Source organism: Perca flavescens, chromosome 8 (genome assembly GCF_004354835.1).
Source record: "Perca flavescens isolate YP-PL-M2 chromosome 8, PFLA_1.0, whole genome shotgun sequence".
NCBI classification, from domain to species: Eukaryota; Metazoa; Chordata; class Actinopteri; order Perciformes; family Percidae; genus Perca; species Perca flavescens.
Window position 1 is genome coordinate 29498508 of NC_041338.1, and position 27484 is coordinate 29525991.

General features: G+C 40.8%; 1 protein-coding gene and 1 long non-coding RNA gene across 8 annotated transcripts in view; one reads left to right on the plus strand and one right to left on the minus strand.

The window, feature by feature from the left end:
- LOC114559845 (unconventional myosin-IXa) overlaps positions 1–27484 on the plus strand; it is a 159322-nt gene that overhangs the window by 95773 nt on the left and 36065 nt on the right. For all 7 annotated transcript variants that reach the window (XM_028584826.1, XM_028584821.1, XM_028584824.1 and 4 more), the window contains exons 8-11: positions 143–232; positions 7340–7456; positions 9799–9933; positions 25279–25400. In XM_028584826.1, the coding sequence (XP_028440627.1) occupies positions 143–232; positions 7340–7456; positions 9799–9933; positions 25279–25400 (464 nt within the window). The remainder of the gene's footprint in view (positions 1–142; positions 233–7339; positions 7457–9798; positions 9934–25278; positions 25401–27484) is intronic.
- Positions 19278–20810, minus strand: LOC114559848 (uncharacterized). Its single transcript, XR_003693142.1, has 2 exons — positions 20578–20810; positions 19278–19493 (listed from the first exon to the last, which is right to left on the minus strand). It is a non-coding gene; the product is annotated as an uncharacterized LOC114559848 (long non-coding RNA).

Consider the following 27484-nt stretch of genomic DNA (forward strand, 5'->3'; position numbering starts at 1 on the left):
TCAAATAAAATCGCCCAAAAATAATTCTTACAGCTCTCTTCAGCTTCAACATTTAATATGATCAGTGGCCCTGTATGATGCTTACAATGTTGTAAGAGCTCTAAGTGACCCCTAACTCTGATTTTGATCTTGTCCTCTTCAGGTCAGAGAGGAGATGCTGCTGGAGGCGCTGACCACCAGGAAGACGGTGACCGTCGGAGAGAGGCTCATCGTGCCCTACAAACTTGCTGAGGTGACTTTTTCAGTGACCACAACTTCCACATACTGCACCACATCAAAATGTGACACCTACCCATCTCAAACGCACACACTTTATCTGACTTTATAAAATTGATGACCTATTACTGGTAAAAACCCCTGTGAGCCTGTCTGGTTCCTTACTGCCAGCACACTTTTAATGAAACCCAGAAGATGCTAAACACTAAGGGAGAATGTAAACACTTTTTTATAGTATGCTACTAATGTTCAAAAGGGCCTGTGTGAGGGTGGCAGTAGAGGTGTGGCTTAAGAAAGCATACGCTAGCCAAATGTTTTGTTATGAAGTGCGTCAGCTGTAGCGAGAGTCTGTGTTTGTGTGTGCATGTTGTGGAGCTTGTCTGGGGAGCTTGTTGTGGCACTTCCCCAGCCCCCACCGCTTCTTTCTAAGGCTCTTTTGATATAGGTCTCTTCCTTTGCAACTTCCTGTTTCCTATCAAGGAACAGGGCGACTTAACCCCATCTGTACAGCCCTCTGGACAAAATGTACCTCTGGATGCCTCTGTTGACCTAGATAGACTTCTCTCACTGTGCCAGTGAATCTAATAATATTCAGTGGTTTTCGTTTATCTCTCCGTCCCGAAAGCCTTTGATGCTTTAGCATAGAATTGAATTTGGTCCAGCCTTCTGCTCATGTCTGTAGGGCCTTTTGTCTGTGGAAGGAAATGCTACACATAGATAGTCTGTTACCCTGCTCGGCTCCACCTCCGTCATCTGATCTACGGGTTAGTTTAGCCCAACAATGGTTGCTCCCTCTCTCAACACCCCAACTCCCCCCCATCCTTCCAGTCATGTGGTCTGGTCTCAGGAATGTGCAACCTCCACTGGAATATACAGTACAGAGGCCAAAAGCCAGATCCTGAGTCTGTCTGTGTTTGTCTCCGTCTCTCTATTTCCCCGTCAGTCATTCCCTTTTTTTAGACTATCTGTAAAACAGAGGCTCAGACAGTGTCATTTCAAACTTAATCATGGACAAGGGCAGCAGCTATGATAAACCCAGTCCTACAACTTCTGATGTCATGCCATGGGAGTTCCCTACTATCCCTCACAAGGTGGTCTTATCTTGAAAGGAGCAAGAAGCAAATCGATAAGAAAGAGCTGGAGAGAATTAGGCAGCGACCTTTCAATCTTTGAAAGTCCCTTATTGACAGAAAAGGGAAAGATCATAAATCATAGAATAGCATAATGGAATATCCCCAAATGTGTGCTCTAAGAGAAGAAAACGGTCTGTTAACATACAGTTGTATATCTCTCCCGAAGTTGAACATGCAACTGATTTTTATTTCTATTTGGGGGCAGCAGAATGCAGCTGTAAATGGACTGCTCTTAGATAGAGCAGTCCATTTCTTCAATCTTAACAGACAAAGCTCTTTATATTTCAGTCTCTTGCTCTAAAAACAGATGCTATTCTATGTTGTTGTTTTAAATTCTACTTTTAGCTCTGTTTTGGTCTCCATTAGCTCCTGAGGGAAATACTGTATAAGTATATATAAACTGTGTCTGGTCCTGGTCAGATAGCATACAGTGGGTTTAAAGAGCTCCGCCGCTAAAGCTTAATGCATCTTGAAACAACACTGATAAGAGCGGTGAGAGAGAACCCAAACAGTAAAGTTGCGTGCTGTTAAAATCAAATAAAGAGCTAAAAGATGCTGTGAACGCTTTAGAGCTGAGGGGCACTGTAGAGTCAGGTAAAAATACATATAATACAACAATATTGATTATAAGCACTTTAAGTCAAGCTAACAGACATTGAGGTAAGGAATCCTTACCACGCTCACCCGCAAATTTGTATTTCTCCACTTGCCAGCACCCTCATTTACATAATGCATTCCCTAGCCACTAACCCTAATCTTAACCATCAGCTACAGTATATGCTTAACCCCAGCCATTACTAACGCTAACCCTTAAAACAAGTCTCTAACCTCAAACAGCCATTTGAAGTGAGGACCAGTCAAAATGTCTGATGTCTAACAGTCAAATTGGTCCTAACAAAGCACACACACACACGTGCGCGCACACACACGCGCATGCACGCACGCACATACACGCACGCACACAGACACATACACACGCACACACGCACACACACACTCACACACAGATGCAAACACAACGAGAGCAGCGTCAGTGAGGCCCTGCCCTGATCGGACTACGGGGCCGTGGGAGCGAGTTGAGGCCACCTGTGGAATCCATAACACGCCTGTTTTTATACAAAGGAAATGTGGAAAAAAGAACCTGGCAAATGTTACCGGTTCTTCTCACAAATTATTTCTTCCTACTTGGATAACAAATGTTGAGAAAGTGTGCTGGGCAGCTGTCTCATCCACCCACAGTTGAGAAGGGGAGATTTTGCCGTGTGACCTGCTGAACCTTGGTGTGCTGCAGAGTAGAGAGGTTGGTATGTTCCGAACTATAGCCAGTAAGATCCCTAAGTTCATTGGATGGGCCCTGGTTGAGTCACGTGGAATTCACTTACTGTATGTATATTGCTTGGTTTTGGTTCCAGAGTAATAATGAGAGTAAAAGTAATTCCCATTTTAAGCAGAGAAACTGTGCTTGGCAACTTCTAAGGAGGTCAGCATCTGGAGTTTGTAGAAGGGATAGTTTGGATTTTTGGAAGTTGGGTTGTATGAGGTACTTATCCCGAGTCAGTGTATTAGCTACAGAAGATGGCGGTCAGCACACGCCCCCAGATTGGAGAAGCACGCAGGAGTACTGACACAGAAGCTAGGCAATGTACTGCTGTGGACGGGGGCAAATATAAGTTTAAGTGTACGCAATATGCACAATATATCTTTTACCTTACTATCAGACAGTCCTTTCTGACGGAGAACTGAAGCCCTTATATCGCACCAGACTCCTTTGACAAAAAACAGTAATTTTGCTTCACAGAACACAGGAGTTACTGGTCTACCGCTGCCTAGATCGGTTATTTTTTTTGTGTTACTGTGTGACTTTGGAGAATCCAAACTAATCCTTTAAAACACTAAAGTCCCACATGAATGGGTCATGAAAATGCATGATGTTTCATTTGAATCCAGCCTTCGATTATTTTTCACGTTTCCCCTAATTGTGTCATTTTGTTCAGGTCAAGACAACCGGCTTCACACAGGTCCTCAGATTTAAACAGACATATTTCTAAACAATAAGCCATCATGCAGAGAGAAATAAAGCTGAAACCAATAACAATATAGGGACTTACATAAGCCCACAAATCTGTACAAACCAAAGTTCTAGCATAGTGTAATCTCACTTTAAAAACAGCTATTATCAAGTTTTCATTGATAACATTTATTGAAAAATGATGGGGAATTATAGATTCCAGCCACGCTGGGCGTTAATAGTCTGGACCTCTGTGGTTTAGCTCGGGTTTAGACACAGCGTTTATTTCAGGTCTGGAGAAGTGAGACAAGAGTTTGCATCTGCGAGATCATGATTGCATGAATGTGTGTGTCTGTTAAGGTACACATGTGTGTGAGCCCCTGTCAGTCAAGATAAAGTGTGATCTATATCTTACTTTGACATTTTTGATGTGGCTCCAGAAAATCTGACTCCACCACTTCCTTCTTCCTGTTTGAAGACAGGCATGGGGAAGGGGAAGTGAGAGGGTAGCAATGAGAGACTCATTCATGTGAAAGGTTCTGCTGTTTCAAAGTTGTCAAAGACTCATAGTGAGAGCATAGAGGCAATCTGCCATTGCTGAGGGATTGTAAAATGTCTGCAATGTACAATGATAGACAAAAACAACAACTCCATAAATACAAATTAAAAACACATGCAGATTGGCATATTGAGGTGAAACACGCGCCAACACAAAACATCCTGCAGCGAGGAAGCTAGCAGGCCACGTGCAGCGTGAGCTCATGCTGGTGTTTCACAACTCCTATGGTTTTCAGGAGAAATAAAGAAATTGAAAGAAAGAGAACAACAACTTCCCCTCGGCAGAACCTTATAATCGCAAACACCAGCTAAGACCTGGTTTAACAGCCAACACCGTTACACTTTTCAAAAGTCTCTGAGTCCTGCTAATTATTTTGTCAGTTTCTTGGGTGGCCCTCCAGTAAAACCTTTTCAACCCATTTGCTTCCAGCCATGTTCCCTCCTATTTTGTAACTGGTCCCATTGTGGTAAATAATTAAATTACATGGCAAACACAGAGACAATTCATGCTCAGTGAGCATGTCAAATGTTCACATCTCATCTGCCAATCCCTCGAGTTCCTGCTGAAGCATTCAAATCGTGACGGTTCTTATCAAACGTTGTATTATTCATAACAATCTTACATAACTTTGTGGGAGCAGAGACGTCACAAGCCTGCTTGTTAAAAATATCCTAAACAATAAAAAATGCAAGAGGGAAGAGGCAGCCTTTAAAATGCATGGTTTTGCTTCATCACGGCTGTTGGCCGCATGTGGCCTCGGCAGGCGGCGTTTTCTAAGCTTAATCGGGTTCACAGTGTCCCGCAAAGGTCTCTGTTGTGTAGCTGATTCAAGACTCAGGTTTATTCCCTTTTGATGTCCTTGTAGTGTGATTCTGTGTGCCTGTTTTTGTTAATTGTTTCAGGAAGCATCAGACCAACTTCCTCTTGCAAATTTGGTTTGTCTGAACGTGCGTCCCTCTGAGCCAGGGTTGTAACACAATGTATGCTGTAGGTGATATTTTAAGTTCAGGACTGGACTGGAACCAGGCTGGGTGTGTGTAAGGCATGTTGGTATTGATAGGAGGTAGATGTCATGATTACGCCAAGTTCATTGTAGAGAAAAGTGAAGGAAAAGATAATTTTGACATAAAGACACCTAGGTCAACCAGTTAAGTGTTTGATGAAGTAGAGTAGGGAAATCCAAGGGCCCTTGTCAATGTTTTATAGGCTCCTCAGCATTGATAAAGAGCAGTGTGTTCTTTCCTATTTGTTTTCAACCTCTGCTTAATCAAATCTACTCTGGATTATTGGGGTCTCAACTATTTCGGGGTTCTGAAAATAGTTTCTTGTCTTGTTCCACTCCCCATTCAATCATAACACTTCTTGCTGCCAAAGAACGTGCTGTGGTGTCCAAGACTCCATTTAAGTCTGCTTATGTTAGCTTAGCATGCCTTTCATCATGTCTAAGGAGAGAACATAGTTGCTCTTTGGCTTGTTGAGGCGTAATAATGGCTCCTCTTGGCAGTGCTGTTTTTTTATGGATCAAAAAGCAATCCATGAAGAAAAAAAGTTGTCCAAATAGTGATCTGCAGGTCTGGAGGCACTTAAGGCTCTGGCTCCTGACTGAAAACACCTAAAATACTACAGCACTTTGCACAGCAAGACTCCCGAACATAAGAACAATAACTCAGAGTTGTGAGCAGTCTGGGAGCTTTAACACAGGCTCCGTGTTTACCCTCTGAATACAAAGTGTCTGTTGTTATAAACAATGTATTAATAACAACAGCCTAAGATGTCTTTGTGGTATTACTGTAGCTCTCTGGTATCTCTATATTACAGTTGCAAAGTTTCAGACAGTTTGCTTTGTTGGTACCTAATGCTAGTTGACTGTTATTTAAACAGCCTGGTGTTGTTTGTTTCCTAATAAACGTAATGTAGATATATGGATGAACGGATGGCTACCACTATCATATCTGAAAGTATATGCTAAATATGAAGGTGGAGCCAGCTTAGCCTAGCATCAAGACTGGAAGCAAGAGGAAACCGCTAGCCTAGCTCTGTCCAAAGGTAATAAAACACATGCACCAAAGCTAACTGTAAAACAACTTAGAAATAGCATGTTGATTAGTCAAATTTGGAGATGCTAGAAGACAGATTATTTATTTTAATTTAAACAGAGCCAGGCTAGTTTTTTCCCCCTGCTTCCAGTCTTTATGCGAAATTAAGCTAACCACCTCCTGGCCCTAGCTTTAAATTTAGCGTACAGATATGAGACTGCATTTATCTTCTCTATCTAATTCTAGTAAGAAAGCAAATGAGCTATTGTGCTAAAATGTCTAACTACTCTGACTGACTAGGTGACTAGGTGTATATGGGTCAAAAGGCAGCTAACCATTATTTATAATTATCAATTAATTAATTTCCTTTAGTCAATAGAATGTCAGAAAATAGCCTAGTAAATGTCTCTTTAAATTGCTTGTTTTGTCCAACCTTCAGTCTAAAGACCAAATATATTAAATTCACAGTCATCTAAAACAGCAAATGTTTGGCATTTTTTTCCTGATAAATGACCTAACGATTGTTGGCGATTAATTTCCTGTCAGTCTACTGATTGAATATTTGACGGCAATACTATGAAACTGTGTTTCTATAGTGACCTGGTCTGAAATATTGATTTAAAACGCTATCCATTGATTCATTGTTCACCATAGCATTTCTGAAACCTTGTGGTTTCTGGATCTTATTGTTCCCTCTGTCAGTCCCGTCCGATGACTCAGCTACTTCCTGTGAGAGCAGTTCATTAGACCTCTTCTCTGCCCACCTTACACATTTAATATGACACTGATCCGGTTCCAGAGAAGAGAGAGGGAACATTACTGTTGTGTTGTCTCATTGCTACCTAAGCTGCCGCTAAGCTGCTGCAGTTGGCAGGTGTTTGATTTGCAGGGTTTGATATAGGGAAGTCGTCAGGTTTCTGTCGTACAGAGGCCGTGCTGTAGAATGACTTTGCGTTATGCCATTAAGAAAAAGACCAGCACACAAGTAGAAAGTGTTTTACTGTTTGTAAAAGTGTTCCCTCTGTATTCATTTAACACATAAGGGGCACCACAGAAACACTACCACCACTGTGATATAAAAATAAGCAGCACTGGAGAGTTACTGTATTTTAGTGAGGCTGGGAGTGAAAGTAATAAAACAGTATTGGCTCCTGTTCCAGATTTAGAAATCCATATGTTTTTGATCAGGAGGAAGCTGACGTGTTCTCTCTCTCTCTGTCTCTGTGTGTGTGTGTGTGTGTGTGTGTGTGTGTGTGTGTGTGTGTGTGTGTGTGTGTGTGTGTGTGTGTGTGTGTGTGTGTGTGTGTGTGTGTGTGTGTGTGTGTGTGTGTGTGTGTGTGTGTGTGTGTGTGTGTGTGTGTGTGTGTGTGTGTGTGTGTGTGTGTAGGCGGGCACGGTGAGGGACTCCATGGCCAAGTCACTGTACAGCGCGCTGTTTGACTGGATTGTGTTCAGGACCAACCATGCTCTGCTAAACAACAAGGACCTGGAAGACAAGTCAAAGGTGGGAATGAAAACTCTCACACACACACACACACACACACACACACACACACACACTTATTCTATGTGCTCATATACAGAAACGCTTGATGGTGTTTTAAGCCCCCAACATCTCCTTCCAGGCAGCGCTGCAACCGTTGACTTCAAGGCACAAAACTCTAACCTTAACCCTAACCATTGCCTAATAATGCCTAATCCTAGTGCCTAGAGACGTTGGGGTCTTAAAACACCGATAAACTACAGAAACCACCTACCTAATACCTGTCCGGGAGCCTGATATTTCCTTGCATCCCCCCTAGACTTTATGAAACCAATAACATAAACAACATATTGGCATCTTGTTAATTGTTCAAGAGGTATGTAGCACTGCAATTCAACACTAACAGATGACATGGAAACAAATACACACTTAAAAATAACAGAACTAAACTAAAACAAACAATAACAAAACTAAGTAAAAACATATTAATGTACTGTATATCAAAACCATATATTTTTTTAAAGGTACTGTTGTTGAGTTTTAAAACAATTTGTACCACAAGCTCATAATTAGTTGTTTTTAGTTTTATTGATTTCATACTAAATTCCAATTTCATCGTAAACAAATTAAAGCTGGAGACAAGTTTCGCGCATCTCTGCATTTGTATGCCGCATACTTTTTGGGCATTACAGCTGTAATTGTCATGGTAACATACAGTATGATGGTAGTATAGTAAAATACAGTATATGAGGAAAGCCACATGTGTAAATAATGATATTAATTAGGGCTGCAGGTCATTTAGCTTTACTAAATTACTGTGTATGCTGACGAGACTGACTGATACACATTTTTTTTTTTGAAGATCATTTTTGGGGCATTTTTGGCCTTTATTTTTGACAGGACAGATGAAGACGTGAAAGGGGTGAGAGAGGGGGAATGACATGCAGCAAAGGGCCGCAGGTCGGAGTCGAACCCAGGCCCACATTTCTTTTTTATTTTATTTTTTTTTATTAATTCTCAATTTTGTGCAAGAAAAAAAGGCAGAGATCAATTCCTTTTCCAATACAAAAAATGAGCGGAAAAAAACAAATTCATCTCTTTTGGAAGAAAAGGCCCTTTGAGAGACAATCATGGAAGTCTTTTCAAAATTTGCAAACCTACATACTGTACATTCTGTTCATGTCTTCCCTTTGTTTTTTTGTCTTTCCTCATGCTCTTTATCCTGCGTCTGTCTGTCTGTCTGTCTGTCTGTCTGTGAAGACTTGATTCCCTGCTTTCTGACATCCTCTCAAATGCAGGGAGTGATGTGATATGAAAATTCCACTATGTGTGTGTATACATACCCACATAGTGGAATTTGTGTGTGTGTCTATGTGTCTGTGTGTGTGTTGTAGTGGCAGCTGGCAAGTCAAACCTTGTGGAAGCATCTAAACGATTAGAAAACAGATCTGTGTGTGTGTGTGTGTGTGTGTGTGTGTGTGTGTGTGTGTGTGTGTGTGTGTGTGTGTGTGTGTGTGTGTGTGTGTGTGTGTGTGTGTGTGTGTGTGTGTGTGTGTGTGTGTGTGTGTGTGTGTGTGTGTGTGTGTGTGTGTGTGTGTGTGTGTGTGTGTGCGTGCGTGCGTGCGTGCGTGCGTGCGTGCGTGCGTGCGTGCGTGCGTGCGTGCGTGCGTGCGTGCGTGCGTGTGTGTGCGTGTGTGTGCCAAGAACATTTGGGCAGATGGCATCAAGTTCCCCTCAGCTCAGTTTACCCCCTTTGGTCCTCTGCTGTCCCAGTGCAGTGTGTGTGCCTCCCTTGGCACTGACACCATCTGTGTGTGTGTGTGTGTGTGTGTGTGTGTGTGTGTGTGTGTGGGTGTGTGTGTGTGGGGGTGTGTCCTCGCTCTGCTCTGTCAGGGGGTCGATGAGGTTGCATTTTCTGTCAAGGTCATTGTTCTTATGTACAGATAACAGTTTAAATATACAGCTCTATGTATGTGTGCTCGTGTATGTTTTAAAAAAAATTGCCCTTCAGAGAGAAATAAAACACTGCTGAATTAAATTAAAATGGAAACAGCTTTTACAGTCCATTTCTTAATGAAAGGCAGTCTTTGAGTGGACGCCTCCTTCAGATGGTGCATAATAATAATCTATGATGTCATGAATCTTACTGACACTCTGGCAACTGAGTCACTGGAGATTTAGAGAATGTGTTTTAACAAAGAAACACAATATAAGTTAATAGCTCTAAATAATAATAAAGAATCAAACATTTGATGTTTGACTGATGTTCACTTTGTTACCAGAGGATATTTTTTCATACCCTGATCCCATAAATGTGGAAAAAAAAAATGGAAAGAAACTAAACTGTGTGTGTTTTTCAACAGATTCTGTCGATAGGAGTCCTGGACATATTTGGTTTCGAGGATTATGAGAACAACAGCTTTGAACAGTTCTGCATCAACTTCGCCAACGAACGACTGCAGCACTACTTCAACCAACACATCTTCAAATTAGAGCAGGTAGAGTGTTAACTCCTCCTCTCCTCTCCTCTCCTCTCCTCTCCTCTCCTCTCCTCTCCTCTCCCTCTTCTCTTCCTCTCCTCTTGCTCTCCTCTCCCTCTCCCTCTCCACCATCCAGACAATGATTATTGTTGCAGCTGCTGATAACACCTCATTGACGTTTGTGTTTACTGCCTCTATGGCGATGTTGGTGTGAGTTGATACAATGGCGTCACATTATTGTTGCTGTTACACACCTCTAAACACGCCCTTATGCTTTTGATTGATGGGCCAACTGATGGAGGAATGAATAGGCCCTCCTGACTGACTCTGCTGTTACGTCAAACTGGTGAAAATAGATGACTTCCTCTTCAGTGGAGAGCTCTGAGCGCAGTACAATATGGCTTAACACGCTGTGAGAGAGGAGCTGCTTTTTTAATGCTGTCCATGTTTTCTGAGAAAACTGTTTGTTACACATCTTGGTTGTTTGATTTGATCTCTAGCACTTTCAATAAAAGCTGGGGACAGGAGTTAGCCTTCAACGTTTTTATTGACCGTGTGCAATCATAAAAATGATTTGTGACTTTCAAGCTTTTCAATGAAAACTGAAAACGTGGCTTCCTCACTGCTATATATTTTATGATTAAGGCTTCAAATGATTTCTCAACCTGCATTTAGTATTTATTATATATATTTCATCTCTACATTTAACATAATGCTTTCCGACAATCACTACAGGTTGATAATGTGTAGGTTGGTAGCCTTAGCAACCCTCAACAAGACTCTTGAGGGGCCAACCCTATAATATATGGTTATAGTAACTATGAATATACTGTAAGAAACATACATTTTTCAGTAGAAGAATTATCACATGCATAAATGCAAGCTAAAAGGTAAAGTGATCTAGGTAAACTTTCAGTCATATTTAGTGCTTGCCTGCTTAGCTTGGAAACCCCTTTTATCATACACAAATATTCATTAGGTCAGTGGCTCCAGACTGTTCACTTATGCAAGCAACCTTTGTAGTCTTTGCAAGTTGTATATTCCCTTATACTGTATGATCGCTTTGTGCTGGACAGCCACGTTCCCCCTGACATTACAGTCCAAGCAGCTGTAATTATGTTGCTAGGTTAAGTAAGCACGCACATCCATTAAAGTAAAAGGTCAGAGGAAAAGTGCTGCATGACCAGAAGAGGCTGACGGGCTGGGTTAGAGTGCAGAAGTCAAGCAGAGCTGCATGTTTCCTGACAGCTAAATGCTGCTAGCACCGACCAACCCTTTTAGCTGTTTGTACATTTTCTCTGACTGGATTTGTTTGTTTTTGTTTACTCTTTATGCTTCCAAATAGCCCCACTCTCCCTTTTGTTTACTTCTCTTCTGGTGTAATTTCATCACTGTTTCTCCTCATAATTGCTGTGGTGATCAGAGAGATGTCAGCGTCGTAACTACCCTCTCTCTCTTCCACTCAAAAGGACTATTACTGAACCACTAATCCCTGACCAGCTTTGTTATGTATTCATTATGCTCATTTATTCAGATACACACTGCCAAACCACTTAATAACTATCATATCGAGAGAGAGAGAGAGAGAGAGAGAGAGAGAGAGAGAGAGAGAGAGAGAGAGAGAGAGAGAGAGAGAGAGAGAGAGAGATATTTTGGGGGGGAGATGACAAGTCTTAATCAGTTGTACTGTGTCACAGAAGCTGTCGGCTTTCGTCTCCCTTATACTGAGTCCTGATAGGTCGTGGCAACTTAGCAGGCGGGCCCATCGCCGTGGGCTGAATGAGAAGAGGAACAGAGTGGAAAAAAGAGCAATGTTTGAGTAAACGAGCGCAATCTTGTTCCTTCAGCCTCAATGAAGATCACAGACTGCTGATGCACTAATGGTTCTGTTATCTGTTTCTGACAGTTAGCCCTCAGGGTCTACACACACACACACACACACACACACACACACACACACACACACACACACACACACACACACACACACACACACACACACACACACAGCAAAATGTAACATGTACTAACAAGGTTAGACTCAAATTTACAGTTAAGCACCCTGGGGCTTTAATTTTACATCTTGATTTTCCACTGAAACTGGTGGTCATACAAGGACAAAGTTAAAATAACTGATCAAAGCTTGACAATAGAAACAAATTCTTAAAATATATACAGTATTTATGAAGAAATTAAGCGCTCTTGCTGAAAAACTTCAAAAAACTACTTCTTAGATTAAAGTACAAAACTTCTTTTATGTGTCCTGTTTATTAATTTATGTATTATTCATCCATAAAAATATAGAAATTAAATTACAGTAGTCAGTCTAATCAACCAATGCTGATGCAAAAAATTGTATATATATACACACACACATACATGTACAGTATAACCATATCCCAAAGCTGTAAATTAGACAGGAGCTTTTTATCTGTTTTCCCCAGCTGGACATTAAAGAGATAACCTAACAACAGAATCAAAACGTATATATGTATGTTATGCTGCTTATTTAAATATCTAATGTACAATACATTGGATTCTTTGAAACAATAGATGATTGTGTTGATTGGTGATATTGTTTGAAAAGACAAGTACTGAATGCAGCTGTATCTGTCAATGGACCGATCTTAATTTTAGTCAATCCCCGCACACTTAACCTGGTCATGCCTTTTTCAGAGACAATAACAGTTATGGAAATAATTTGTTATTTTGTTTGTCAACACAGACTTGTATAAGCCAGTTCGGGTTTACACAAACTGCGTTGTGCTGAATCAAATCCCGATGTTTAAGATTGTGTTTCAATCAGGGGCCAAACAGAGGTAATTGAGAAACCAATCATCTTAATAAACATACAAAAGGCATCCTACACAATGTCATTTTGGTTCTGTAAATTGTTGACTTTTTGTGTTAGTCAGTCACTCTGTGACAGCAGGTGGTATTGAGGCTGTTTCTGTTTTGACTTGAAGGTTTTTTTTTCTGTTATGTTCAATTAATAAGTGTCAAAGTGCTGCTGAAACACTCGCCCTCACGGGACGGTGTCCAATATTGTTCCAGCAGAGTTCACGTTTATTATCCTTTAATCACTGGGGTCGTCCAAACCTTTGGCTTTCTGCCTCTCCTGAGTTTATTTGACAGAACGGTTGAGGTGGCGCTGAGCTGTGGGGCCCCTCTGAGGCCCCTCTGAGGCAGGTTGGTTTAGTTCCCTGATCAAGGGTTGCCAGATCTCTACTGATTTGTGTTTGTTTGAATAAAGTCGTGCAGTTCACGCCACGGGCCCCCTCTATCCTCAGTTTGACGTCACACGGAGAGAAAGCACTCCACACCTCGTCTGTTGCATTACGTTGAGCCTTTAACTGCTGGCACTCGGTTAGAAGATACGAAAACATTCCTGGCTTACATAAACTCACCAAACTACACAGTACTCACGATGCTGTAGTTTTTATTTGTGAGTTCACTACCAATATATTAGAAAATCTAAATGAAAAGGAAATTGCTTTGAATCTCCAGCTTGGTCCCTCTGCTTGCCTGCAAACCTTTTTTGTTGTTGCTTTAATTATATTTATATATAAATATTTTTAATATGAGACTATTCTGTGCAATTGTTGTTCATGTTTTATTCACAGTGATCTCAGTGAGCAGAAGGTTTGCAGTAGAAAAGGTTTATCTAAATATGTGTTACTGAAAAGGAGGGACTTTCTTTAAAGGTCCCATGGCATGAACTTTTCACTTTATGAGGTTTTTTAACATTAATATGAGTTCCCCCAGCATGCCTATGGTCCCCCAGTGGCTAGAAATGGCGATAGGTGTAAACCGAGCCCTGGGTATCCTGCTCTGCCTTTGAGAAAATGAAAGCTCAGATGGAACGATCTGGAATCTTCCCTTTATGTCATCATAAGGGGAAAGGTTACCTCCCCTTTCCCTGCTGTGCCTGCCACCCACAGGTGCCCAGAGAATTTGGCCCACCCAGAGGAAATAGAGCTACAACCGTGGCCGCAAGCTGGTGAAGGCCACACCCCCACCCTCCACCTTGCCCCACCTCTCTCCTCCTCAATAGCATTTAAAGCTACAGAATGGCACATCCTAAGGAAAGTAGAGTGGCTGTAATTCTGCACCAAGGCTGAATTTCGGGAAAGAGACTTAGGATATTAGGGGGCCACTAAGGTCTATATAAAAGCATCCAAAAAGCAGCCTGTCATAAGACCTTTAACTTTCTCATGTTAAGTCCACTCTTAACTCTCAACTAACACCTGTATAGTACAGTATCTACAAATATCAGAAATTTGTTGGAGAAAACACAAGCAGCCCAAGTTGTTCTTGCGGTCTCAACACCCCGACATGTATCTGCATCTTTAAGGGGGTGCACATCAGCTATGGTGTAGCCTACAGCGGCCACAACATATTTATAAATCCAGTTTAAGGTGTCGTAAAGGTATATAGGATGAGAAGATACTGTATATTCAGTTGAAAGTTTGACTTAACTTATCTGATAATCTAATGAAGACCAAATCAATGAAATTGTACAAGCATGAACCACTGCTTTTCTTTGTCCGTCATTCTGACTTTGAAAGGTGATTTTCCATCAGGGGGATTTTCCTCTTCTCCTTCCTCCAGGCTTCACTTCCCTCCAACCAATCAGTTGGTCTTATCAGCAGCGTGTGTGTTTACCTTTGGAACAGCAGCCAAAGCTAATCGGACCACACCAACCTCAACCTTCAGGGAGATGTGTGTCTGACTCTTGAGTCTAATGTTTACACTCAACATGCCAATTGGTGCTTGATTTCTTTTCTGTGTGAGGACGGTATATCAAAGTAGGAAAACACACGACAGCCACCGCCTTAGGCAAACACAGTATCATGTTTAACTCGTGAGATATCTGCAAAGAAATAAAAAAAGTGGCTCGGTTTACCTTCATCTGATAGAAGGGGAGATTCCTGCTGCCCACTGGTATTGACTTCATTGTCCAACAGTAAATGCAGAAATAAGTGTAATGGCCAGATTGTAACTAAACGTGCTCTTTATTTTATTAAAGGTGCAGTAAGCGATGCTGTGCAAAGATGTTGATATTTGAACTCAACTGCCAAACAAATAGAGAGCCAAAGTCACGCCCTTCTACTTCCGGTCCATGATAGATGGAGAGATAATAATTATTTCTTTATCCCGTTTGAATCGAGCCATGGATTACAAATATGATGTTCGTCAATTTAAAACATTATTTTTCAACCGAAGAATGTCTCTGTTTATTTTTAAACTGTTGAAGTATAAGACTGTGAAAATACGTAATTAGAAAGACTACACACTTCAATGTCTCATGGATGACGTCTTGCTGAAGCTACAATGTCTGTGTGTATCGTACCGGGGATGTAACGTGACTCAAATGAGCAGAGGATCTCGCTTGTTCTTTTGCTTATCTGCTGAAAACACTTGGCTGGATAAAACACAGCAGTTAAGATAACGTTACATGTGTTGTGGAACAGAGCTAAGCTAGCTAGCTAGCGAGCAAGTTGAACATCGAGCTAGGTGACGTAGATTGTGTGAGACGAGAGATGTAGTCCACTGAGCGGTTTCACACAAAACTAAGTGGTACTACGACAAACCTACGGCTAACAGAGACTTTCTTCGGTTGAAAAATTATCTTTTAAATTGACGAACATCATATTTGTAATCCATGGCTCAATTCAAACGGGATCAAAAAATAATTTGCCTCCCCCCGTTCACTACCATTCATATTTTTTCCTAGTTAAGGTCCCATAAGGTCCACCGGAAGAGACTTCGGCTCTCTATACAACCTGTCCTTCAGAAGCTCCGCCCCCCAGATAACTACTGGCCGGCCGGCACATTCACATGCTGCCTCCCCCCCTACCATCAACTGTCGCCACCTGTTGCAGATTGGCTGGAATAGTGTTTTTTGGCTTGTGCACTCCTTTCTGTTAGTTTTCCATTTACACAGCCAGGGCTGTGTATTAAAACTGGATTTCTTTTCAGCACACAGAGAGAGCTAGGTGATTGTGAGGAGCTATTCACTGAATTTGACAGAAAGTGTATTGGATTAACATTAAAGACTATATCTTTAATTATCACACTGATAAAGCAGCGATTATTCTACATAGATCTGGAAATCGATATTGATGTTTTGATGCAGGTTTTCCTCACTCTATGCCCTTATTCCGATCAGTCCAGCTCATTCCTTCACACCACTGTCACGCTGGTCGACAGTGTCCAACTCTTTCTAGCTGGATCATAAAAAGCAAAACTCACAGAGCATGTCTTCTTCTTGCATCTGTGTCTTTGTCAGTTTCTCTCTCTTTTTAAACCACCAGAACTTGCTCCAGCTCTCATGATTGCACCGCTGTTCCTCCTGCCTGCTCAATAAAAACACTCTGCTGTCATAACAAGAGAGAAGGGCGCTGAGGGAGGGAGGGAGAAATACAAAAGAAAGGAAAAATAGAGAGATAGCAACACAAACAAACCTCCCTCACCTTTAACAGCTCAACACAATTCAGGCCTGGTTGAAAGCTGTGCTGCGTTACCCAGCAGAGAACAGACACAGAGCAGACTAATGGATGGAGGGACGGCCACAAATCGACCACAACAGAACTCCCTGCTTTCTTCAGCACAGCAGGACTGTTTTGAGCTTTTATTGCTCGCAGATTGGTTTTGGTTTGACTTTTTTTTTTACATCTGTGTCTGTGTATCTGTTGTGTCTTTCTCTTGATATAGTGTCACCTAATTTATTATCATTATTATCATTTACCTAATTATTATTATAAATTATTGGGGGAGTATTGGGGACACTGAAGGGGACATCATCTTGAAATTATGAATTAGAAATATGGTGGACATAATAATAATAATTTATACTTTATTAATCCCACAAGGGGAAATTCCAATGTTCATGACATCAGGGAATGTCAGTGGTGGAGGAAGTACTTTATTACCACAGTGTACAAATACAAGTAAAAGTCCTGGATCTTTAGTAGAGAACAGTATTAGCATAAAAAAAAGCTAAAAGCACTCTCATTATGCGGAAAGGCCCATCAGAATAATATGATTGGATTATTATTGTGTAAGCATCACTCTAGTGTTGTAGCTGGTAAAGGTGAGGTTTATTTCAACTATACTTTAAATACTGCTGGATAGTGTAATCTATCATAAAGCATCATCATTTATTTCTTGATTATATTTTGTATCTATCTATCTATCTATAAATTCTGTGAGTGTGGGTGTTAAGCGCATATCTCTCGAACCGTTCATCCGATGGATTTCACACTTGACAGGTGTCTTGCTACGGGCACGAGTAAGTGCAGGGCCAAGTTTGACGTTGTTACGATTAGAAATGCAAAAGATATAGTTAAATATATATCGGTAAAAGAAGCACACATTGGCTTTTGCTGCTCTAGCCGCTGGCCACTCCCCCTCTCACGCTGCATGCACACACTGAGTGAGCACTAAACCTGTTTGAGTCGTGACCATAGACTGTTAATATTAATGGACAGAGCATGTGTGACGTCACCCATTGGTTTGTGGAGAGCTGATATGAGTCGTCGAGTTTGCGTTTATGGGCGCAGCCATCGTGGTTGCGGATGTGATGTTTTTAGACGAGAAGGAGGAGTGAAGGAGGAGCCGTAGTTGGGCGGTATCTGACTGTATTTTATTTTTTTTTTTGAGTTAGCAACGTTGCTTACACCCTTCGTTACGTTACACACGTTCACTGGCAATCTGGATGCAACTTCTGCTGAAAGCTTGCATACATAATTCAAGGTAAGATTTAGCTTTGCTAGGTTTTTAATATCTTTGTCCCATAGTCATATAAGAGGAGTTACATTGTAAAGTAAATGTATCTGACGTTACCATGTAAATTGTCTGTAACGTTAGCTAGCCACTTATGGTAAAACATGCTAACATTAATTTTCTGCAAATTGAAGTTTAGCTACGTTTTCCTAATTTAAACGTAGTGTCAGCGAAATGCAAAACGGTGATTGTCAATGCTTATCATTATCTAACGCTAACTATTAGCAAATGTTTAACCAAGTTTCTTAGAACGTTTGGCTAACTGTAATAACCATAAAGCACCGATAAAGTCTTGCTACTGTTAGCAAGTATCATCAGTCTATGGTTGGCGCATTTAGCCTTTACATGCTTTTAAGAGCTAATGTTAGCAGAAATAAGATCATTTAACTGACTTAAAGTTACACTAAAGAACAATACACTGTTGTTAATTCATCTGTATTCTCCTAGATAATTAATGAAGTACAGTTACATGCTAGTGTGCATATATATTTAACTATGAGGGGCTCAAATGGAAATTGATGACTATTTTTCTTTCTTTCAGAAATAGGAGTGTGGAGAGCCACGATGGCATGTGCACCCAACCCAATGCCTCAGAATTAAGTAATAGTTACTTTTCTTTTTCCACTGTGCATTACAGACAACCAACAGACTGTCACACTATGCTCACTGTAATTTTAAAGGCAGCTTTTTATTTCTTTACCCAGGCATTTGGACTTGACTGAACAGTGTTGCACAAGTGCTTTAAGCTTTATATGTTAAGCTATATTTTTATATTGTGGTTTGTAATGTCAACCATTTCTACTGTAATTAACAATGTGGCACTAATGATTCAACTACCTCTTTTTATTATGCAGAATTCACTTGTGACAGTGAAGTTTGCCTTTACCTTGACCCACAGCAGTGATTTATGTGTGGAATTTACACTGGATTGTAAAAGGTGAACTACATTATTTAATTCATCACTTTAAACATAATGTTAAAAATATTGCCAGTGTTTGGGGTTTATGTAGTTTTTGAAGTTAATGCCCATTTCAATGTGAAATAAAGGTCTTTCTAAAGCTACATTTGTTGTTTTTCTGAAGTAAGTATAGGAACATACAGTATTGTAGTCATACAAGACATTGGCAATTTGATAGAATTTGTAATTGATTAAAAGTGTCTATTTGGGCTTTAATCAACATAAATTATTTCTTAAATGTTACCATACTTACTTGAATGTTGACAAAGGATCAGCTAAATGTAGTTTGTGCTTTTTTGTTTGTCTTTATGTACTTGTCAATTTTAATCACCATGAAAACACTTCACCAAAATCCTTTTAGATTAATTTATATATTTGAATAAGATTTCAAATACGTAGTCAAGTGTTTAGTAGGTAATTAAAAATGCACTAGGTGCTGTTTAATCTGTGTAGGGTTATTGTAAATTCATTATAACAAAAGTATGATCACAAATTGCAAAGAAATAATAAACAACTTATTCAATGTAATAATTAAATCAATGTACCTTATATTTACTGCACTGACATTTTTAAAGTATGAAAACTAAAAACCATACAAGGACATGCAATGTCAATATCTAATACTAACAGTTTAATCCTATACATAAAATATCTCCATTATATGCCTTATACATATTTATAAAGTGCTAACTTTTAGGTCCAGGTTTTTGAGGGGGGAAAAGCACGTCAAAGTTTCCAGGATGGAGAACGGGTCGGTGCTTTCTGGGAAGGAGCGGGTCCGTCAGAGGAAGATAGTAGGCCGGCTAGTGGTGGGTCCAGTGGTGGTGGCTGTCTGCTCCGGTGGATGGCAGGAGTGAAGCGGTAGCAGGAGTCAGGTTCCAATGGCAGTTGAGGCACAAGAGAAAGGATAAGGACAGGCAAATGTTTGTAATAGACAAACATGTAGTTAAGGCATGGTAGATCACAATGAATTATATTAATATATGCGCTTGTACATGAATTTATGCTTCAGTTGAGGACATGCAGTATTAAGTAAACATACTCCTACATGTCAAATTTATCTTAGACAATGTGTATTGTACGCAACACTTTTTTTATTGATATGTACATTTTGGTAATAAACAGCACTTGTAAATAGATTGTAACATGTATGTGACTCATCTTAAAGAAGACTAATGTGCTGACAGAAGGTCTTCAAATAGATTAGCAGACACAACTACAGTAAGTGGAAGAAAGACATCAGTGTAACAGCATCAACGCATATTCTGGCCCACTGCCCCGCCCAGAGACCTCCGTCTCCGAGTCTACGCGTTCCCCCCGCGGCTTTGTCCGAGGGTGACGGTGATGCTGTGTGGGTGCCCCGCGGCGGGGATATTATGTGCCTGTCCTCCGGGCACCTCCGGGTAACGTTGCCCAACTCTCTTGCAGGAACATATATTTCAGTATATTCAAGTAAAAGCAGTCTCTGATTGTCCTGTGCGAATGCGCCACTCGAAACTCAGATGTGAGGGGGTAATTTCTAAATCACACGCAGTCCCAAAATTATTCTAATCCCGTGCGAATATAGGGTTTAATATGACTTTGCACCATAGCATTAACTACGGTATATCAGGCTTTGATTTTAAGCTAACATTAGCTACCATTAAATGTAATGGTAGTGTTAGCTTGCGGGTTAGGGAGGCATGCGCATCGATTAGTAATAACACCACATATGGTTAAAAATAGATCACCGGCGAGACCGTTATGCATACCTACTGTATACGACTGTTACGTTAAATATATATTTGAATCCGTTTATACGGTCTGCATAATGTTAGCCCGCTAGCTTGGTTAGCAAGGTGCAATCTAGCTAGCAAACTGATATTAATTGGGATGCTAACGAAAAACAGTATTTAAAAAAATTTAACGTTACTTACCAGAAAAACTGAACTGCCGAGTCCTTTGAGTGTCTTGTCGTCCAACCGAACGCTGAACAAGGCAACCAAAGTTTTACAGTCACTACGAAGAAAGCTGGTCAAACTCCAAAATGAAGTTGACGTGTCTTGGATAAGCTTTGCTAAACCTCTTGTCATGAGTGACAGGCCGCGAACTGTCAATCACATCATAGCCACGCCCTAAAACACCCCATGCTTTATCGCCGATTTTAAAATCAACGAGACCATAATTCAAAAAATGAACATCATTCTGTGTTGTACTTAAAACTAGCGATTGAGACCCTAAACTCATTATGAAGTTTTGCAACCGCACGTGTCTCCCCCTGCTGGAATTAAGATAGAATGCAGCTTTAAGACACTTCCGCATTTGCAGCACTTTGCGAAACCGGATGCGATATTACGAATCCCACTATGGCCACGCCAAGACCCCTAACCCTAACCCTAACCACTCGAGGTGAAATGCCTAACCCCAACCAATCGAGCTGCTTCGTAGGGCGGGTCTTGGCGTGGCCATAGTGGGATTCGTAATTTTGAAAACCGGATGGGCTGTCCACTAATAATATACAGTCTATGGTCGTCACTCGGATCTTTCAACCGCTCATACTACATGAGACAACACCGTCTCTCTCTCTCTGCCGACTCTCGTTTCATTATATTCACTCTCTCTCTCTCTCTCTCTCTCTCTCTCTCTCTCTCTCTCTCTCTCTCTGTGTGCACACACACTGCACTACTTAGTTGTAGTGGAGTAAAAAGAACATTTGCCTCTGAATTGTAGTGGAGTATAAGAATAAAGTAACATAGAATGGAATTGCTCAAATAAAGTACCTCAAAATTGTACGTAAGCCCGTCCAAGTTTTAAAGCAGGCCTTAATAGTAACCAGGAATTGTCAGAATAAGTATTTGTTACGTAAAGTCTTCCAGTTTGGGCTTCACCTTTGTTGTCTCTGCTGACAGGACTAAAAAACACTTTCAATAGAAAGGGTGTTTTGTGCTCTGAGATGTTATTCTGTTACTGTCTTACTGTTAGCTCAGGGAAGTCCAACCTCTCCTATCTGCTGCAGTGTTTTGATTTAATGTCTCCATTCTCTGTAAACTCCAATAGTCAGCCCTCAGGGTCCAGAGCTCTGCTGCTTTTTCTATTTTACCAGCTCTTTATTTGCATTCACTCGCCATTTTGAGTTTACATCAGTGCTGTAATTGGACTGCTCTAAAAAACAGCCTGGCCGGAAAAGAATAAACCAGCGATGCTTTGGACCCTCCGCCACTGGATTAGAGGACCAATAGTTAGGAGTTTAGAGAGGTTGAAGCGATAACTAAACATTTTTTTCACTTTTGTTTTCTTAATAGACAAATCATTTTGTATTAATCATTAGAAATAGTCAATAAATGTCAGAAAATATTGAAAAATTCACATTATATTTAACCCAAACATTAAGTTTACTCAATCGATCAATTTTTATTTGTGTCGCACTTTTCATACAAAGTCAAGCAACACAAAGTGCTTCACTTTATAAAAACAAAGACAATAATATCCACTCAGCCATTCTGGCGTTGAGTCGAACCGTAACTGAACCACCTACTTCCTGCGTGCTTCACTGAGTCACAGCTTTGCAGTTGTCGGTCTGCAGTGCCAAGCTGTTTACGTAAATGTGTGTGTAATAAATGTGTGTGTAATAAAATGGCTGATGAGTGGATGCATGTCTATATAGTTCTGTGTGGCTGCATCTAATTGTCTCTGTGAGTCAACACAAGTGTTCAAAAACTCACTCACAGACACAACAAAGCCGGCCAGATAAACTGAGTCAGTTATCTGCGAGTGCTCGGCTTGATGAGTTTTTAACAAAAGCACACGCACGCAACATTCTTCATGGCTCCGTTTTTGTTTCGCTGGATCCGCTGCAACCTCTGAGTGAAACCAAACAAACACATGGTCTGAATGCCTCGTCAGTGATTCAGCAGCCTAAAAAAAGGAGAAGACAGATGTCGAATGTCGCATGTGTAAAATGATCTTCCAGTTCTGCTTTGAATACTTGACTGTCTCATTTTAGTTTCTGGGTTCAAACTGATTGTCAGAATCCTTCGTTATCACAAAGTGAGATTTAAAATACATACACACAAATACATACAATATGCTCATACTAACACACAAACTAAACATAATAAACTCACATTTACAGCTTATTTTAGGGTTATGCACATTTCTGTTTTTTTTATTTCGTGTTTGTAGCACACCAATGCCTTAAGGATGCAGATGTAGGTTCATCTGTTCACCATAGCAGGATATTTGGACATTTGGACTAGATTGCCATGACATTTGGTATTGTTGTTAACGGTTTCTGAAAGATGATTCCTAATGATTTGTTGACTCCTCTGACCTTTTATTTTTCTAATATTTCTACAGAATTGGAATAGCAGTTTAAAACCAACTTGTTTTGTTTTCTTTGGCTTTTTCTTAGTTTATAATTCATTATTTAGTTATAACTTTTAAAGTGTGGTTTACACTTCATCTCCTTGTTTTTGTACTTAATTAGGGCCCGAGCGCCGACAGCGGCGAAGGCCCTATTGAAACTGAAGGAATTATTAATAAACTGTGATGTAAAGTTTGCTTGCTTTTGTCTAACGCCAGCATAAGGTCACAAATTACCCTTAAAGACAGCTTTGTCCATGATAACAATTGAAAATTGTTAATCTGAACTTCTGAGTAGGTTTTCATGAAGTTGGCAGGCATATTCATGGCACCCCCCTTCAACCTTTGCTCCATCAAATTTCACAAAAGTCCCATTTATACTGAAGAAACATCAGTGTAAAGTAGGGCTGAGCGATATGGAGAAAATCAGATATCACGATATTCTTGACCAAATACCTTAATATCGATATTGCGGCAATATTCTAGGGTTGACAATTGGTGCTTTAACAAAATATCTTTACACTTAGATTTTAGATAAATAATCATCAGTAATGTGAACATCATGTCTAAGTGTGGAAAAGGCCAATAATAGAACAGCTAGTAAAGTCTGGTAGGTTCAGAAAAGTACATCACTTTACTGTAATGCAGCCTTTAAAACCAGTAAAAGGCAACACTTATGTCATATCACGATATTACGATATCCAAAATCTAAGACGATATCTAGTCTCATATCACGATATCGATATAATATCGATATATTGCCCAGCCCTAGTGTAAAGCGGCATGAAATGTACTGTCAACGTTGCACATGCTTTTGTTTGTAATAATCCCACTGCTTTATACAGTATCTAACTACTGGCAACGCTCTAAGTACAGCAACATTAGCAGTATGTTGTTCTTTCCATCATTTGGTATGGGGGGATGTAAAGAACACTGCAGCTTCTCGAGGCTGCCATTTTAAGTGCTTTGATCGTTGTTGTTGTTATTGATTTTCCTGAAACAGACCCCATCCTTTCTACTTTAGTTCAGCTAGGCTCCCTGCCTCGCCACTGCTGACCCTTAAGCTTTAGTGTTGTGCTTTGGTTTGCTGAGTGTGCATGCTCTTTTCCAGCAGTCCAACAGTAAGACACACTGTGACCTGCAGGAACTGTTTACATACCTTCAACTGTACCTCAGCAGTAGCTTTCCAGAGAAAGGAGAATGTTTAACTAAGTACCTCCTCTTCCACTTTTTCCCCCCACTGTTCTTCCCAGCTAGCATTGGGATTGTAACTGGTGTCTCTCACTGGTTTCTCCCATAAGGGTAGTAAAAGGACATGGGTCATATACTTCAGTTGTCATTGGCCCCCGGGGGCGCATAGATGTTACCAACTGACTGTGGTTTTACGGAGAATCTACAAGTAGCCAGGTGTTTTCATTGTGGGGATTTAGTTTTTTTTGTGCTGTAAAAACAGTGGTTGGCCTTTTTTTTTTTTTTAAACCGTGGAGAGTATGCACAAGTATGATACATTCTGGCGCTTGTGAGACACACTTTACTTCTTGTTATAAAAGTCTGCGTGCCTCTGGTGGAGAGCAGGTTTGTCACATTATAGCTAGTCTTGCCTCCTCCACAGCGCTGCGGAGGAGGGTGTGGCGAGTCACGCAGCATTCCGGGATGGGAGAATAACGTTATTTTTTTATTGGCGATTATTTAAACCGCCGGACGGAGCGCCGGTAGTAAATAGCCCCGGGTGGAACATGTGTACGTTCAAAGGCTGTTTTAGTCGTGCAACAGAAAACTCAGATTGCACAGGTAGTTTAGCTAGCTGTCTGGATTTACCCTGCAGAGATCTGAGGAGCAGTTAACCATAGTCCTCACAAATCCACCGGAGTTTAGAATTCCAACACAAAGAAAACGGTAGGTAACTGACATCCGGCTGAAAAGGGTGACACCCGGACCAACCACGATATGTAGATCATGTAGTCTATATCCACGGACCACCGTAGATATAGACTACATGATCGTTGAATCTCTCAGTGCTGAAAAAAGTAAGGAAAAGAGGGCCCTCTCCACTGAAAATATAATAAAAATGTCCTTTAGAAAGACACCGACCCCCAGATGGTATCTGTGTAAACATTAGATGACAATAGTACTTTTGTTGTGTATGTGAACGTCTATTAAGTAACCTGAACATGATGCCCTTTTCTCTGTCACAGCTTTGACAGAACTTGTAAATAATTTGCCCGTGGCATATTTAGTCACCCAAAGTCTTCCTTCCTCTGTGTTTCCCCTTGCAGGAGGAGTACAGGGCAGAGGGCATCACCTGGCACAACATCGAGTACATCGACAACAGCGGCTGCCTCAACCTCATCAGCAAGAAACCCACAGCGCTGTTCCACCTGCTGGACGAGGAGTGCAAGTACGTCACCTGCTAAATTAGAGTTCATAGTTTCGGAAGCAGCAGTTAGCCGTATAACTTTAAAAGAAGGTTTTGTACTTATGGTTGGAATCCTCTACACTTTGGGCTGAATCAGACAGGTCCTTAATCCATCTCATCTCCACGTTATCAATGTAGGTACCGTACTAGATAACCGTTATAACCGTTAAAACCGTCATTTCACTCACGTGGCATTAGCTGTGTGATTTAGTGCCTCTGCATGTTTTCCTGAAGTCTAATAAGCTCGTAAATGTAAGGATTTCTTAGGCATGGCAAGTCCATTATAAAACAGTTATAGATCAAATGATTGGTGGTTGTTTTTTTTACTTTCCATTAAAATTTGCTGTTGATATTCACGGTCCCCAGACAATGTTTTTAGTGATCCCCTGACCTTTACTCTAGCTCCACGGGAAAAAAAAAATTCCACTAATTCAAATTAACTCTAAACAATAAGCACATGAGAAAAGAGTATTTTATTTAAAAAATCAAGCCTGTACTTTTTAAATACACTCGATTATTGGTGGTTGTTTGAGGCTTTGACTTTTTGAGGGAAACCAATTGGAGAGAAGAGTATTGTTTGAAAAGGTTTAAGTTTAAGTCTTTTCCTTGTGTAGGTTTCCAATGCCATAGTAGACATATTTATACAGGGTTTTATACAGGGTTATGTACTTTTGTGACTCTGCATTTCATTGTACTTTTATGTCGTGATATAGGTCTTAAATTTCATTCATAAAGGTCTACCATTTGACTTTGTAAAACCTGCTGAAACCCTGTTATAATTTACATCCCGAGCTTGTCTGAAAGCAAAACATATTTCATTGTAGCATACTTTGTTAATATCACCCTGCACAAGCCCCTTTAGCACCCGACTGGTGAATCGAGGAGACAAACTGTTCCCTGTGCAGGACTTTTCCTCATTAGCTTGATTGATACCAACACTTGGAATTCTACCAGAGCTTGACTAAAGCATAACGCAGAAGTTCTTATTCCTCCGCCAGCATCTTTGGATCACGTTTTTCTTTCCCTTCTCTGTTGTGAAACACTCTCCTCCTGCAGGTCAGCACTCTGCCTCTGCATCTTTCTCATCCATAAATCAAACCACCCCTCCCCCCCCCCCCCCACCACCACTCGCATAAAAACACATCAGGCGGTACACACACAGCCATATTTATCTATGTTAGCTGTCATCTTACTTGGCCACTTAGCAGCAAAGCTGGTTCATCTGGATCGAATGATCCTTGGAATGGACCAAATGGTGTGTGTGTATATACAGTATTTGTGTATAGAAATATATATACATACGTGTGTGTGTGTGTGTGTGTGTGTGTGTGTGTGTGTGTGTGTGTGTGTGTGTGTGTGTGTGTGTGTGTGTGTGTGTGTGTGCGCCTGTGTGTGACACAGGGGGGACCACTTTTGAGAATTAGGGTCAAAGGGGGATCTCTGAAGAAAAAATGAAGGGGGACAGGGTTTCTCCTGGGATTTATGCTGCCACAGGAAGGAGCTTCATGCTAAATGATTACACAGAAAGAAAGAATGACGCTTAGAGATCTCATCATTCACAGTTAGTGGAGCTTCGGGGCCTCTGGAGAAGTGGATTAGGTTACTGCAGGATAGGGGGCGAGTGTGGAGGTTCATTTCTACAGTAACAGCATCAAGCTGTAAGACCCCTGCGGATATATAGCTCAGCCAGCAGCGCGTTTCAGAGGTGTAGGGAGGAGAGCTTTAGATGATGTGAAACATCCCTTTAGGTATGTTGAGGTTAATAGTAAATGGGTAAAATGTCAATGAAGCAAAGGTGAAAATACCAAAGAAGAATGTGCAAGTAGATGTGCTGCAATGTTGGTTAAGTTTAAACCTCAACATTAAGTTTGTGACAGTTATTAATCCCTGAGGGTGAGGGAAAAGGAGTTGCACAATCATCTGCTGCTACGTTTGCACTGTCAAAAGTAGATGAAAGTAAAAAAGATGGAGTAGTTGGTTGTGTGTGCTACTGTGTTTAGCTTCCCCTTTTTCCTGGAGAGAAAGAAAAGGCTTCTGCAAAATAAGTGCCAAAGAGTTTCCCGAAC